The sequence below is a fragment of the Austrofundulus limnaeus genome, unplaced genomic scaffold (assembly GCF_001266775.1).
Source record: "Austrofundulus limnaeus strain Quisiro unplaced genomic scaffold, Austrofundulus_limnaeus-1.0 Scaffold26, whole genome shotgun sequence".
In the NCBI taxonomy this organism is placed as follows: Eukaryota; Metazoa; Chordata; class Actinopteri; order Cyprinodontiformes; family Rivulidae; genus Austrofundulus; species Austrofundulus limnaeus.
The window spans coordinates 3373178-3390942 of NW_013952428.1; the positions used below are offsets into that span (position 1 = coordinate 3373178).

Genomic DNA, 17765 nt, shown 5'->3' on the forward strand with positions numbered 1-17765 from the left:
GCTCACCAGTGAATTGAAGATGGCATTTTAATTAGATCGGGGAGCAGACGGGGAGAGAAGGAAGGAGATAAGAAGCGAAGAGAGGGAAAAAAGCAGGAGACGAGAAAAGAGAACAAGCGTGCTTTCAAGTTCATCTCACCCTGTTACCCTTTAGCTGTGTAATTAGCGGGAAAAGCATCCCTCCTTTCCGAGCTGTGCAATTATCACTTGGAATACTTTACTGAACCGAACAGGTTTGAGTCAGTGCCGAGCTCCTGCCAAAGATAAGATGCTGAAAATGACCAAATATTCAGCTTACATGGACCGAGATGTAATCTGTATAACAATGATATTCTGTACGTCTATTGAAGGAACTAAAGGAAGTTTTTTTTTAAAACACAAATAGTAAGATGCAACCAAAATCACAATAAAAATTACTGTCCAAATCGTGATCACTAAAGACAAAGAAGAAGTGTGTTAGAAAGGAGGGTGTGGAAAACAAATAAAGTATATAGAGAAAAACAAAAAAATCTAAATATGATCGCTAGTGTAGCTCAAGTTGCCTGGCAACCAAAAAGTTTGGCTCGAGTCTTCTTGTCAAAAATTGTAATGCTGTGAAACAAAGCGTGTTCCTTTATAACAGAGCTGAAGTCAGAGGTAAGATTAAGGTTTACAGCAGTGCAGTATGGAAAACGTATAAACTTCTTCAAGGACTGGATGCTTGGACGTGTTCCTACAGCCTAATGATGGATTTAAAGTGCAGAACAGCAGAATGCAATGAAGATCTCAAATGTAAGGCCATAAAACCTGGGTTTTATTAAAGACATGAAATGTTGCATTACAATCTTTCAGAGCATCAGAGCATCTTTTTCATCTGTTTCATAGTTAAACACATTTGTTCTAACAGGCTACAGATTGTTTTTGTCATGCACTCAGTGAAACAGACTGTGATATAACTGTCATAACATGTTGGATTCTGCTGCAAAATATTTTTTCTTTTTCTTTTATTTTTTGTTAATTTTTGCTCATGAGGCGACACACATACAAAGACGTAGCATTAGAAGCAGCCATATCCATGTTTTTGTTACAATAATATTCAGCAACGCACATCAGTGCACACCCTGTGCACTTGACGTCAAGCCAGCATTTTTTTAAAACAGAATTACATTTTGAGTTAATGTTTGTTTAGGCTAAACCAGTGGTGGAGCCAGACATTTTTCTCAGGAGTGGCCAGACTGGGACCACTTCTCACTCAGGGGTGGCCAGGAAAATGACAATTTTTTACGTGAAATTTCCTGCAAATATTTGTGTTTTGGTCATTTTCTTGTGTCCTTACACAGGCAGTGACTAACTTATAAACATAGGCATCAGAACAATTTTAAAAGTGGGGGGACACATTGTTGGGAGGTCTGGGGTTCCTCCCCCAGAAAATTTTGAATGAAATAGATGCCATTTCCTGCATTCTGGTGTATTTTAGTGACTTTTACCTACATAAAGTAACACTTGATTTAATAATTATTTCATTGACAGATTATTCATTAAACTAGTTCCATCATCATGTTTTTAAGCTCACTGCTTTAGCTGAGATAAGACTAATTAACGTGACACAATTTATCATATCTAATGACTTTAGGGGTGCTTTTTACTTTTATATTGTTTATTGATTTACCTTTAATTTTAACATGTCATTGTGCCAAATAATGACCTTCAACTGCATGTTTAAAACTAACATTAATAATTTAACCCAATGAACAGGTGCAACATTGATAACCACTAACAGTGAATTTAGAGGGATGTTTCACTTTTTCTGATTTAGTGATGGGTGTACTTATAAGCCAACACAGAGCATCACACGGTCTTCAGAACATAAAATGACACTGTGTTATGGTGACAAAAAAAAATTTAAACAAAAGCATTTGTCACCATAAATTCAAAAGTTGATACCATAAGCCAGATTACATAGGCTTATGTTCTGCATATGAAGAAAACCATCACTTCCTTGCCACTACTCTTCTTCAGTGATGTTTCAAATTGTTAAACACTGCCACCAACTGTTCAGGAGGATTATTACACCCATAAAGGTTGTTTCACTGTGGTAGGGGTGTGTACAGCAGGGTGGCCAATGGGGTGGCCAAAGATTTGTCTGTGGTGGCCATAGCCACCCCTGGCCACCCCCTGGTTCTGCCCCTGGGCTAAACCATTAAAAAAATCAGACCATATTTAACCTATTTTTATTTTATTGTTTTTACTTTAGATTTCATTTGCATGAAAAACAGTGCAGGAAGAGACAAAAACCAGTGGACTTATACAAAGCTTCCACCCATATAATCTAAAATAAAATTAATAGTTCAACAACACAATCCTTTATCAGTTGATCATAAAGTTATGAAATAAAATCTAAACTGAAACTGATTCTGATTCGACTTTGTAACCAAAAAACGATACAAAGTTGTGCTCATTTGCGTAAAGTACGTTAAGTACACTTAAGTGTGAAAATGTCCAAATATTTCATCATTTCAGTCACTTTTATCTCACTCCAGCTCCTAATAATCCACACTCATTGATTTGTATCTTATCAAAATCCACACTCTTCAAGCAGCGTAAAATACTAAAAGCTAATCATGAACACTTCAAATCTAGTACTGTTTAACCTTGAAATCAGAGAGGCTGTTAAAAATGGTTTTGAATTTTGTATTAAACATTTCAAGGATCTCCCTTTTAGTTCTTACAAATACAACTGGAAATAAATGTGTTGGTGACCTTTCGTATGATAAAATACTTATCAGTGGGGGGATAAATGAGCGAAGTGTTTCAAGTGTTCACATTTTACTGCCATAAATCTACAGCGTGTAAGCCAGAAGTTTGGGTTCTGTAAGCAATTTGGCACAATTATATTAAATAAAAAAGGCAAAAGATAAATATTAGTGAAGTGTTCGTCAGTAAATAAGTAAAAGAATGCTGAAAACAAAATGTGAACATTAAACACATCTAACGTTACTCTGGCCTCCAGGAGATTCTGGGTTAACAAAGGTTATTACAGACTAGCAGACTTGCTTCCTCATGCAGTTAACGTCATCAAACATTTATTGTGAGGAAACTGGGAGGCTAACCATATTTTAACCCCCCAACATCTGCTCAGCAAACACTGCTTGTTGCTTGCATGTGGTAGTTTTTTATCTTTTCTTCTCATTTTTATAGAGCAAATGTGCTTAAAAAACATGCTTTGCTCAGTTTTGAAGTAAAACTTTTAGATAAATTCAGCTGCTGCTATAAAAAAAAAGGCCTATGCATTGTGTGTTTGTGTAAACACTGAGCGAGCACTAAAAGACTGACAGCCCTGGAAGAGAGGTAAAAGGTGGCCACCTCTACACGCCCCTGTTTGTTACTCAAGAAGTGTGTGTTATTGTGTGTGCGTCAGCTGAAAATGCAGTTCAACAGGTGTGCACTCCAGTCAGCAGTACACAAATGCACACAAAAGCAAAAGCAAACACATTTGACTTGCTTTTTGGGGCATTTTTAACCACAAATCACCTGAACCTGGCATGCAAACCTGACCGTTTAGGTTTAAAGTACATGGATGCTCACTTCCCAAGTGCAAACTACTCAATCAACCATAAGACTCAGACAAATTGATCAAACACATATTAGCAGGAAAAGCAACAGGTTTTATTCTGAAACAGAAGAAGGCCCCTTAAAAAGTCTCCAAATTAACGTTTTTAAAATAACCAAGAACATCACAGTGATGAACATTTTCTTTCTTTTTTTGTCTTAGTTCTAACAGTCCACTTCACCGACATTTATTCTTCTTTTCCATCCCTCACTCCATCCCCTACCTCTCGAGTTTAAATTTATCTGCTTTACTTTCTCGTTTCATCTCTGCTCTTCTCCTTCGCTTCTCTTGTTTCAACTTTTAAACGATCACGCCATTCTTCCGCTCCTCTTATATCAGCTCCCTTCAACTTTCCTTATTATCACTTCTCACACCCCCCCCAAACACACACACACACACACACACACACACACACACACNCACACACACACACACACACACACACACACACACACACCCTAATACTCTGTCACTCTCTCGATCCATTATTCATGGCACACTCGCAGTCGGCATTAAAGGACCTTGCAATATCGCTACGGCAGCAACGCAGCAGAAGCAGCCGCGTTGGATCATGGGAAACTGGGTCACCTCCCAGGAGCGGGAGGGTGCAAGGGGTGCAGCACAGGGAGGTCGCTGTCTCACACACACACACACACACGCACACATGCATCGAAACACACAGACACCTGACAGTTGTCCTACAAAGTGTGACTCTTGGAAGGAAAAAAGGGATGAGTGATAAAAGAGGTCCGATCATTGGTGCAGACAAACTGGTGAAACCAAACAGTGTGCAACAAAACTCGCAATTTGATTTGTTCAAATGTTGACTGTTTAAATGGACATCACCCAACAAAAACAACACACCTGCTTCTGTTGTACAGAATTCTTCTGGGCTGGTAACAAATAATAAAAACTATTGCAGTAAAAACAAATGCTTCAATTAGACCACAAGAAAAAGTGTTCAATTAGTCGAAAGGGGAAATGATGATGAATTGATCAATCATCAGGTGAAAAGACACAAAAATCACCTTATTTTGTGAAATTCTGGATTGTATATCGTTACATAAATACAAATTATGCTTTGCAAGAAGTTATCGATGTGGAAAACTGGGTGCTTCAAGTACGTTTTTGTAAAAAAATAACATTGATTCAAACATTGTTATGCATTGAAGCTTCAGTAATTTACGTGCATTAAGCCAATCATGACCAAACGGTTTCTTGCCAGCTTATAGGAAAAAATGATAAAGACAAAAAAACAAACTCTTTTGATGTCGTTACAATTAAATATAGCAAAAGTTCAGACAAAAAACACTGGAAGTTCTGAACACAGCCTGAAGGATTGGATCATAAATATAAAACGTTTCATTCAGACACTGAGTTCCTGTTGTCACTATCTAAATAATGCCTTTTAAGCATTTGATGTGTTTGACTTTATGTCTGAATTAAAGGTGCACCAATAAATACGCCATGATTTCCTTACTTTTGGTTATCGGCCGAAACATCCACAAATGTCTGAAAATCAGCCACTGTCCCTTTTTCCTCTGTTGTAAGAGGCTGTTGTCCAGTTAAAACAAGTTTTTATTGTTTCAAGGGTACTGTTTGTTGTTTTTTTAAATAAAATGACATTGAAGGTGTATTGTGACTTAATACCACCCCGATAGTGTCAGCTATGAAAAAAGTTATCGACCAAAATTGAAAATGGCAGGTCAGGCTTTATTTAAAGGGATCCCTGATTAGTTGTAATATTAGACTTTATTTGATAAACATGTTTTAACTGTAAAATAAAGACTGTAAAAATACTGTAGGCTGTTTAGTTTTGTAAATTTTTAAAAATATATTTAACACGGATGGAGCCATTTAATTTACACACAAAGCATTCTGAGTAAATGATGACATGGATAGGTCCTAAACTTTTAGTTTAAAAATAATAAAAACTGAACATCCTACAGTATTTTTACAGTCTTTATATAACAGCTAAAATATAAGTTTATCAAATAAAGTCTATAACTAATCAGGGATCCCTTTAAAGATTGATGATTGGCCAGAAAACTGCAATCTGTGCACCCCTAGTGACTGTAGTTGCTATAAATAGAAAACAGGTGATCACTAAAAGATAATCTCCATGTTTAAAATGTGGTTTTGCTCTCTTCCTTCCCGTCAAACTCAAGTGTGCACAAAAAGCGAGATTCTGAAAATGTCAAGTCACGTGTTGCCATGAGGAGTAAAACAGCTGTTTCTATGGGAACCAAGCTCTTTGATGATGCAGTCAAACACGCTAACCACACGAGCAAACTGTCAATGCTATGTGCATCCTACTGATACACCTCCAACAGCTTCGGAAAACTGTACAGCATCACCCCCCTTGGGTCAGTATGTCTTTAAGAGCAAAAGAGACAGAGAAACTAAGAAAAGGAGTGTATGCTGGCAGATCCTAGACCAGATGGCTAAAYGTCAGTGAATGCAACACCAACATGACTGCTAACTCTCCCTACAAGAAGCTGCAACACTGCATCRCCTAATAATTCAGTGAGCAAGTGAGCTGAGACATCTGCACCAAACTGAGTTTCAGACATCGAGCTTTGCCGTGTTTCAGCTCAGGGCTTTGAAAAGACGCACAATCAATGTGACTATTAGTCAAAACAGGAATCTGATTAAAACTGTCTGGGAAAAAAACTTTGACGCCAACAGGTCAGCTTCTTTCTGTTGCAAAGTGTCAATGTTTGAATGGCTTCTTTAGTCAAATATGAATCTGGAATGAAAAGCACACATCCACTACACATTACACCTGTTTGCAAAACTAAATAGCTCAGATATTTGCTCTGCACTGCCATTACGCTTGTTTCCATGGCTCAGATGTTTGCTTCACCTGTAATGTGTGTGAATGTGTGAGAAAGAGAGAGAGAAATCACCTGATCCCACAAAAAAATGCTCTGATTTCCCAGAATAACAGTATTAGGTGAAGCACTAACCACATTGTGACCAAGGGAACATGAAAGGAAAGGAAAGGTAATGATCATATCATGATGAAATTACAGTCGGCGTTGGTTATGGAGAGGTAGGCAATTTAGGGCTGGAACTGTGCATTTAAAACTCCTGTGGATGAGCGATGCTGAATGGAGTGCAGTCTACATAATGGTGTTACATGGCAGATAATAGACCTGTAATGACTGAATGGAGAGCTAACAAAACCGCAGCAGATGTGACTACAATAGAAAAACTATGGGAAACGAGAAGSGGGCTATAAAATGGGATCATTTATGTTTTGAGATTTTAAATTAAAAGAATCCTGGAAATTCATAATGTTGACGTTTTCTTCCTCTGATCTACTCAACAAAAAAAAAATTTTTGGGCGGGATTATGTCAAACAAGCCAGTAGGTTTTTCTACCCTACATCACATGCTGATTGACATACTGTTGTAACTCTTAATGAGTTGATAATGAGTTATAATGGTATTATCTGARCAAAAGTCAAGCCAAGAGCCACTCTTAGTGAAACTATTACTCATGTCATTCAAGATAAGAACATATTTTAGCTGTGAAAGTTACTAAAATTATTCAAAATGTATGCACTTAAATGTCACTTTGTTTTTCAACTTTTTTAACAAATTCAGATGCCTTCTATGTAAAATTCGAAGCAATTTATTTCTCCTTTTGTGTTACCTTTTTGTGGCTATGCTTCCCCATATATGTAGAATAGCTGCCATAAAAAACACTACCATATGTTAAGTATTGTCCCTGACAGAAATGGATCATAAAGATTGCCATGAGTTCCTTTAATAAGAACTTCTAAAAGTTAGAGAGATGGACAGAGACCCATCTCTCTCATCTCCCTGTGCCGGGTGCTCTCCACGAGCTGTAATGTGGGTCGATGTGAGGCAGAGGTGGACACTTTTAGCTCAGTAAAAATATCCTGCTCTTTCTTTTCCCCTTCTCTCTCCTTCTCACTGATTGAATGTCTTTAATGCTCTACCTTGAGGAAATCTAGAGCTTCACTCGAACAATCAAAAAAAGGCCCCTTCTCACTATTCGCCTTCAGCAGACAGTTGTGTAATAATAATAAACGGAGACATTGCCCTCACAAAGCCYCCACAAAATGTCGATAGTGCTTTTATTTGGATGTTTTTGATATGGATTAGAAAACTCACTAAGTTCTGCTCTGGATTATTTTTCCCCCCTGCAGCACAAACAGTTCAGGTTTTAACATAAAATGTTTTTCTGCAAAGAGTCCATCAGACTTAAATGTTCTTTGGACAGAGCTGTGGACAACAAAGTTCTTAAGGAACATAAATCATACAGAAGTGAGGAAATAAGACCAGAGAACTGTAACATTTCTGACATCAGAAACCAAAATCTTTAAACTTGTTTCAGTGTTTATTGGTTTTTAAAGACAAAGGTTTGTTGTGTTTATGGACAGGATCTCAAGGCGCAGTCATAGAAAGGACGGTGTCTGGTTTGGGAATCATGGGGTCTCATCTCTGCTGTATGCAGTGGTTCTGTTGGCATCTTCAGGCCAAGACCTTCAGAGTGCACTTGGACTGTTTACAGCCAAGTGCGAAGCGACTGGGATGGGAGTCAGTTCCCCTAAGTCTGAGACCATGGTTCTAGACCCAAAAAGGTTGGAATGTCCCCTCTGGTTGGGGGGAGTCTCTGCCTCAAGTAGAGGAGTTGAAGTATCTGGGTGTCTTATTCACGAGTGATAGTAGGATGAAGTGGGAGATGGATCATTGCTTCGGTCGGTCAGACGTGGTAAAGAAAGAGCAGAGTCAATAGACAAAGTCCTTGATTTACTGATCTGTCTATGTTCCAACGCTTACATATGATCATGAGGCATGACCGAAAGAATGCTATCCTGGATACAATCAGCCATGAAGCGCTTCCTTCAAAGGGTGGCCTGGCTCAGCCTTGGAGAAACAGTGAGGAGCAACATCATCCGGGGTCAGCTCAGACTAGAGTTGCTGCTCCTCTGCATCGAAAGGAGTAGTTGAGGTGGTTCATCTGAATAGRATGCCTCCTGGACGCCTCCCTTTAGAGGTGTTCCAATATGTTCCACTTGTAGGAGGTCCCAGGGAAGACCCAGGACTCACTGGATTACGTATCCTCTCTGGCCTGGGAACACCTCAGGGTCMCCCATTACAATCTGGAAAGTGTTTCTGGGAAGAGGGATGTCTGGGTTTCTCCCAGAYCTGTTGCCTCTGCTACACAACCTGACAAAAAAATAACTGAAAACTTCTAAATGGACTTTATGTTTTGGGTAGACTAGCAGCTTCCATTGGATATCCTTGTTTTTTTTAGATCATAGTAAAATACAACCAATAGTCTTTTCATTTGTTCTCACAAATAAATATCAGCATGAAAATCAATCAACTCAGCTGCTGTTCAGGGAAATGTTGATCATATCCAAACAAGTGTTTAAACCTTGAATGCAATGTTTCTAATTTCATTAAAAGACCAATAACAGCATAAAATAAAATAGACAAAATGGCTCCAAAGTGCCGGAGAGACATCTCAAACAGAAGCTTGACGCAGTCGCTTTGGAATTGGAAACCACTTAAGGCTATAATGGCAACTGGGATAAATCGGCGTTCTCGTGGGAGGAAAATTATAGAAAAGCATTCATGATTTCCAGATAATGTCTCCCCTGGCTGCAGCATGACGTCAACTGATCACATATGTGTAGATGGACCAGCTGATTGATGTGCGAAAGACCCCAACTGTCACACTCACTCATCTAGTAGGTAAACATGTTAATTAAACCAGTTTAATTATAGCTGAATTAACCGTCCACACACACACAACCAGAAACATTACTATTCACATACATGTAAGCTTATGTGTGTGAATAATAAGCTGCATTCCACCGAGAGCTTTTTAATGTCAATGCGAGCACAAGAAACCACAGACCACTTTTGTTTAGATAAGTGACTGCACACATCATACCTCTTCATCTATAAATAGACAATCCTAGCAACTAGAAGAGGAGCATCCAAAGGAACAGCTTGTTAACTTGATGCTTTAAAGCAGAATATAGGGGGTGCACAGAAGACTAAAATATACCAATGTTAAAAATGAGAAAAGTCAAACGCTCTGAGTTTAAATGCAACAGAACACTGCCTGCACTAAACACCTCAACCCTTTAGAACCTACTGCTTTTTTATCAATGCTGACCCACAAAAAAGATCAATGTTAAAGTGAAATCAAGACCCTAATGCCAAATATGGCGTATTAAAACATCGGTTCACTCGTTATCTCAGACTACACATGAAGTCAGTGAACATTAAAATAATGATAACAGGGTTAATACTCAACCAACTGTAGCCCTTGAGCAGCAGTAACTCTAAAACCAAACCTGTCTAAAGTTAAAGAGGAAAAGACCACCTCTCTCTGTGYTTTAGTGGGATCTCTTTGGATCTATCCATCTCTTTCTTTTCTTCTCAATAAAACATGGGGTATTTTCAGTGAAGGAAGACACAAACCCATCGCCGTTCAGGCTTGATAAAGCTGCATAATAAACATTTTTAAAGGGGTATTATGCAATTGAGTTTTACATCTTGTTATAATGTCATTGCCTCATCAAAAACACACCAGAGTGTTGCTTTGACCCATTCATGCATGTTTGAGAAATCCTTAAATCTCCTATGGTAGCCATGTGGACCTGCCTAAAGGCTTGCTGGTACAAAGCTCMTTTTAGGTGTTTTTTCATAACAGCTGATTGTGGTATAGAATTGAAGTATGTGCCTGGAAAATACAGAATACCCTCCCCCAAGAAAAAACTCTGAAAGCATTTAAAGGAAAAAAAAATGCAAATTTTGTTGTGATTAAAGTGAAAGCCATAACATTAAAGATAGTTGTGAGGCTGCATTTTCGCAAAAAAAAAAAAAAAAAAAAAAAAACACATTGTTTTGCTGCCTTTCATTGGCTTAATCTATAATAGCACCACCCACAGTGTTCCGTTTACTTTTGGTCTCAACACACTAGAAGGATGACTCCACAAACAGATCATTTAAAGCCTCTGAACTAATGACCAACACTGCTGTGTCTAAATAAAGAGAAACCTATAAATAAGGCACAGAGTGAGTGGGTAGGTGAGCATGCGTTTTTGTGGTGGGGTTCATTTCACTCCAAGAGGTGATTCATTTATATAAAAGATGCTGGTTTCACACACCTTCTGCAGAGCCAGCAGCTAATTCATCCATCACTGAACACTTTGTCACTTACCCAAACATCTTTAGTGTGCACGCATGTAAAAAATCTACTCACAACCAATGTTAGTTCAGACTTTTAACTCTGAGGAAAATGTATGATTGTGTGTAAATGTGCACCCGTGACTCACCCCAGCATCAGTCAATGTCTAATCAGGTTTATTGATTCGTTAATTACTCGCTCATGACATCATCGTTCTGTCAATTTGGACGCATTCATATCGATTTCATAAAGATGGAGAGACAAGAGAACAAATGAGAAAAAGCGAATGTGGAGAAAAAGAAAAGTAAAATAAAAACCTCTAAAACAACTCTGATGTGCAGCTGGTATTATCGTCCTGAAACAGGACGGATTCCTCACACTTTGGTTCCTACCTGCTTCTCTCCTGTAACTGTGAGGAGCATCACTACGGTTACCATATCCATGACAACCTCTCCTGCTGCTATTATTGGGCATGTCGTCAAGGAGACAAAGCGGCGCATTATGGGATGCGGACTGAAATAGAAATCTTGAACAGGAAGCAATTGAACACAGCCCTGGTGTTACATAAGACGGGGGGCTTAAGTTAACGCTAACAAGGGCTGCCATATTTATTCAAAGGCTCAATTAGAAACACTGCAGGCGAAATATAAGAAGCATCCCTATGGAATACTAAACCACCGTCATGGTGCAAATGTTTTCATCTGGTGATTAATGAGAATAAAACTTTAAGGATGAGTGATACATACACTCAAATTATGGGAATGATGAAACGGTGACAGCCTTTAGTGACACAAACCGACTCGGGATCCTCATTTGGTTCATCTTAGCAGTTCTGGTTAAAGATGCAAAACTGGAAATGTGGAAACTGAAGTCAATTTTAAAGCCACATCAGAGAGTAACCCACATTTAACAACGGCAGCGTTTGACCAAAACCAGCTCAGTTTGATTAACGTTTAACACCCAGACAGATGCACTGTATAGTTCAACCATATATTTTAGCCTTTGGTCCATCTGCAGGCTGCTTCCTGTATGAGAGAAGGTTATAAAACTAATTGACCACAGCTGTGATGGTGGTGAGAAGCTTGTGTGTAAGTTTATCTGTTCAGAGTGGTCGGAGGAGACAGAACATGAATAACAGGAAAACTAAGCTAGTATTTTCTGCCACAATCTTAAAGCTAATACATGGTGAGTGCAAAAATACTCATCTTTCATTGATTCTTACAGGATTCAAAGATGCAGAGAGGATACAAACAGCTGTTCTCCCTCAGTTGTATTCACTCCTCTGACTCATACAGCTGATATCACTCGGTATCATTGTGTGACAAACTAACTGCGCTTTAGATCCTGATAACTTGTGAATGGGTAATCTAAAAGAGAACTGAACAGAAAAAAATAAATCCACTAAACCGACCATACATGAGTAGAGACAAGGGATTAGATATGCATGGTGAAGCTTTCAGGAATATGTAACTGTGGGGAAAATAATCTTTAGAAAGAAGAAAAGAGGCAGAGTAACAGAAGCTGACGTTTGTTGCAGGGATTAAAGGTTGTTGTTTTGGCTGTTTCTTTATGGCGAGGGTCAGAGCGTATGAAGTCACAAGAAAGATTGCAAACTATACAATTAACCCTGAAACTAACCCTGATCTATATTAAGTGGATTAGTTTCAAAATTTTTATTGACATGTTTGACTCTAATATCAAACTTTAAATGGTCAGGGTATACACAGAAATCCTTAAAATAAATTTAATACCTTTTTTTAATACCGTCACTTTTTTATACCAACGACTTCGAGCTGCAGCTATAGTGACAACTTCAACTTCAGTTGGGGGGTAACCAATTATAAAGAACTAGATTAGTGTAATTTTACTAATTAACTTTTGTAGTAAGTGTAGTATTAGTATATACTGGATACATAGTTACTTATTTGCCTCAATAAAAATGTTGATCTGTATATACAGTACAAGCATTCGTCATTTAACCCAAACCCACATAAAGTTTTTTTTATTGTTACAGGGAGATGGGATTTTTTGGATAGGCTGTGAAAAAACCTTCGTTGGGTAAGTTGTTCAAAAAATTAATACCTCATCACATGACTATTGTTACTTTTTAATGGCTTTAATTTTTGCTAATTTAATTTTCTACCTTTTACAACCCCAAAAACACAATGACAGTGAAAAAAAAGTGCTGATAAACTATATATTCAAAACAGCATCCAATTAATCTTCTTGTTGTGAAAATTTGCTACTAAATCTGCAGGAAACCTCATGAAAACATGAACTTTAAACTTATTACAACTACTATTTTATACTTAATACCTAGTGATATTATGAAGATATCAAATGTGTATGAAAACATTCCAATAGGTGGTTAAAATACATCCTCTATAATTATTTAAAACGTAAACCTATAACATTTTCAACTCTGAACACTTAATGAAGCCTAAAACACATTTAACAATTTACTCCTTGACTCAGTCATAGCTACTCACAGGCATGATGGGAAATGAGCTCCATTGCTACAACTCACATTTTGTTTAACCATAAAATGCTCAATCAAGCTGAAAATCCTGTCGGGTTCAGAATGACAACTCAGGGAGCAACTGGTTGTGAGCAACTACTGTCACCACATGAGCGAACCCATTTTCTTTATTAGCATGAATGTCAGGAAATGTGATGCAGGAATTATAGTCTGTCACAGGTGTAGTTCGTGTGCTGCAATTTAAAGCTGGTGAGTTCAGTGGACAACTCTGAGGTTTGATACAGCGAGGAAGAAGGAAGAAAATCACCACAGAAAAAGCATCAGGTTATCAACACTGTCTGTCTATTTCTCTATTCATCCATCAATCGTAGGCTTACCGAGGCAAAAATAGCAAAGTTCAGACAAATGTCACTTTCACTCCCAATGAACACCGTTTTTTATCCAGAAAACAAAAACTACTTGTTCAAAATAACTTAAACTATCTAATTATTTCAACTTTTTATTATGAGTAACCAAGACAATGCTTCATGAGTGCATTTCACCATCACAAACTTTTCCGAACTATCCATCCATCCATCCATTTTCTGTACACGCTTCTTCCTTTTCAGGGTCGCGTGGGTCACTGGTGCCCATATCCACCAGTCACAGTGTGAGGGGTGGGGTACACCCTGGACAGGTCGCAAGTCCATCACAACTCACAAACTTTTCCGAACTATGTCAATACAAAGGTTCAGCCACAAATCACGTGCAACAACTGCCGAGACAAACAGGTAACTAATCAAATATGCACCTTTAAAGTAGTTGTCGCACTGTTAAGAAACTGACCAAGCAGCAATAAAAACTTGCAATAAATTGTAAACCTTGTGGAATAATGTGCATTACTCACCAGGTTGGAGTTGGTGGCGTTGGAATCATCCTCAGGGAAAGGGATGTACACAGCTAAGGCCACACAGTTAGCGAATATGGTCATCAGGATGATGATCTCAAATGGTCTGAGATCTGAGTTAAGGAATATAAACTGTGCAAAACAGATATTTACAACACATGTAAACATTGGATAAAAATTTTAATGCATATTTCTATACAATTTAGGTTTGTGAAGCTGGTTAAAAATGATATGGTTTAGAAAAATAAATCAAGTCTTGCCATTTCATTCAGCAGAGAGTTATTTTTAAACCAGAAAGCATCCTTACATAAGTAAGAGAGGTATGAATACACACAGCAATGTGAACAAGCAGAGTACACAAGCAGAGAGATCAAAGCGCCTGAATTTTGGTTGACAATAAAACACTTTGACTAAGTTAGAGACCTTTTTGTGTGGGCAGGAGGAGGCTTAGACACACATTGCATGTCCTAATATGGGTGCGTCGAAGGAGCAGGCCGTACGCGTGGAAGACGGGACGCTGACGGAGAGCGAGAGGAGAGAGAAAGAGACGCAGAGGGTTTTTATTTGGAACGATCCTTGAGAGGGGACTGACCTCATTATTTCAGGCCTTTGAGAGAAGGAGAATGGAGAGTGAGGAGATAGAGGCAAAGAAAAGGAGAGAACGTGAAGGAGAGACAGAGGAGGTCTGGTTTTCATCAATACAATTACAAACCACCACAGCTGTCAGCTCCTTCCTCTTCTTTTTGCCCTCACTCTACTTTTCTTCATCTATTCTTTGTCTTCCTTTGGTACTTTTGTTCCCCCCTTGCAGGACTCCAGACCTCAAAGTATAATGTAAACAGCATCAGGTCAAATGAGTTCTAATACTAACGTTCAAATACAGAGAAACCAAAGCAGCGAGGAACAAACTTCCCTGACATGTTTCATGACATGAAACCAGGCTTTTGCTTCCTCTGCTTCTGACTTGGGTCAACTTGGAACAGGAGTTTTGCTGAGCTGTAACTGGTAACAAAATCAAGTAGATTAAACCCTGAATCATCAGTGTTTGACCTTCAGTTGTGTAAACTCTGATAGAATGTCAGACCAAGAAATATGGGTAGACCTATCTGTATACATTCCATACAGTATRTAATAAAAACAAATCTATATTCTAAATGCAGAAAAGGGTAAAAAATAAGTGGTTTTGTGACATAATCCAGATAAACTTATTCTGATCAATTCTGGGGTGGATAAAAATGAGTACATTTATTTGTTACTAGGCCATTAAACGTGGTTTTGAGTCATTTTAATTTTAGGTTAGATTAAATATGTGGGTATCAGTGGTTATGGTAAACTGGGCTTGGTGAAAAGTGAGCAGGGCCCTCGTGGTCACAGAGTTTTATTCAAACCTTTGCATTCCTCTGATGAAGGACACAAGGATAGAAACACTCAGTGTTCTGAAATTCTTTGGACTCTAAAGGGGTCCCCAAGACGTTGTTTTCCTTTAACTGCACAGACCCAGGTAGTGGCATAAGAGGTCTCTAATTTGATGCCACAGGCATCACGCAGACCATTGGCATGGAGTCCCATCACCATTTTGTGGCRGTTGAGCCGGTTGTGCCGAGTTAGAACTTCAACCAGTGTACTTAAGGTTTTCCTTGTCAGAGCAACAAGATCTATACTGTCGCCTAATCGTACTGCATCCGCTTTGATCACTCCATACCTTTGCCTTTCATTGGAAACAAAAACAACACCWGTCAGTTCTTTTCATACCTGCTTCAAACCCACATATAACAGCTTTGGGCCCACCACTTTGCAGCCTATTAACACAAAACTTCAGCTGCTATGAGCAAAATGGTAATACTGTASCATCCACTGGGTACAAAGTTAACCGAAACCCCAGTACTCTGTGCCTTTAATTGTTAATGTAACCTTGCTCTGTGTGGCTTCCTGTTAAGTTTGTAGCACTGTTTTCAGTCAAACGTAGCTCTGCAGAAGAAAGCACTGAAAAAAAAAACTTCAAAATATATATTTTTTAATTTAAAACCAACCTTTGAACAGTGTTGCCACAAGCTCATTCAGCTCATTCTGCTCAAAATACAACAAAACGAATCGCTAACCCTCGTACCATTAAGCCCACTTCAGACAGGGGACCCACTAAAACACAGGCCTGTAACTGATTCTGGGCTCCTGACCCATAATTTAAAAAATCCCTTGAGGTTTTCTTTCTATCAACATRACAACAAATCTTCTGTCTGCCGAACAAAAAATAAATAAATGAAAAATAAACAGCACATAGTGCTCTGAGCAGGGACTCAAATCAAGTCGCGAGTCAATTAATAATTTAAAGTTACTGCCATAACAACAACAGCAATATCCATCTTTAACAGCATGAATAAAATAAATATCACGTCGAATTAGTTAAGGTTTCGCTTTAAGTGTGGCAGCTGTAAACAAACAATCAATAAAGTTAAAAACATTTGAAGCAGAAAAGATTTACAGCTACTCCATTAGTGTTTACTCTCATACGTCTAAATTCATCTTAATCTGTTCATGAAGGAGTTTAAGCAGCTGACTGTATAAATTTAGGACATACTGTCGCACTGGGACTGCATCCACACACATCAGGAAGCTGTTTCTGCACATAAACACCACTTGCTTCTCACAAAAATACAGTTGTTTTCTTATCTGGACTCAAAAAATCTCCGATATAGTGATACTATCTGGGAGCTCCTGTTGTCCTGTTGTGAATATTTATTATTTCCTCATTTTAGTTGAAAATGAACAAAAATAGCCCAGCCCGGAGCTGTTTTTCTTTTCACCAAGCGCTTTTAACTAAACTACCACTTGCTGTGATTTCATTTTAGATAACATGCAAGGTGGGCCTGCGCGCCCCGCCGACCTCTCCGTCGCTCGCCCTGACCTCTAATGTTTAAACGCTGTAATTACGCAGCATAAAGGAAGCGCCGCCGAGCTCGGGGGGCCATTTATCACCGGCACAGGCGCGCGTGAGTGCGTGTATTCTTCACAAGTGTCAACGTGTCATCTATAATCTGAGAGTGTGTTTGTGCCTGAGCTCAGACGGGCCTCATCGACCTGTTGAGAGCGGTAGCTGTTGTCATGGCAACAGAGGGAGACTTTTTTTGGATCTGTTATCCTGTGATACAAAAAAAACTTGCCAATTTAAACACACGCTTATGTAAACTTACATCCTGGTGTTCATTTCTGTGGTTTTGATTCCCCCATATTTTTGAAAGTGCAATCTTTTTTTTCTTTAGAGCCATTTTCTATATTAGAGCATCCCGTTTTATTCATTTATCTATTTTAAGATTTCATCACTTCTCCTGTCTCTTTCTTTTCTTCTCAGCCTTTGGATCTGTGTGAATAAATGGTTTTAGGAACAGCGGGTAATGATCTGAACACTCATCAGTCACTGGGTGAAATCCCGAGGGTTTATGCCTTCATCTTTGTTTATTTTTAAAGCGTCACACTCTGATGGCTTGATTATTATGGAGAGCTGTTTCATTCAAAATACAATAAATAAATAATGAAATCAATAAATAATGTAATTAATAAAGTATTAATAAATATTCCATCAAATACATAAATGTCCCCATGAAAGGAAAAACAAAATTAAGATATTGTAATAC

General features: G+C 38.4%; 1 protein-coding gene across 6 annotated transcripts in view; it reads right to left on the reverse strand.

The window, feature by feature from the left end:
* Positions 1–17765, reverse strand: part of cacna1c (calcium channel, voltage-dependent, L type, alpha 1C subunit) — a 189921-nt gene that overhangs the window by 114937 nt on the left and 57219 nt on the right. For all 6 annotated transcript variants that reach the window (XM_014004815.1, XM_014004817.1, XM_014004814.1 and 3 more), the window contains exon 3: positions 14137–14242. In XM_014004815.1, coding sequence (XP_013860269.1) covers positions 14137–14242 — 106 coding nt within the window. The remainder of the gene's footprint in view (positions 1–14136; positions 14243–17765) is intronic.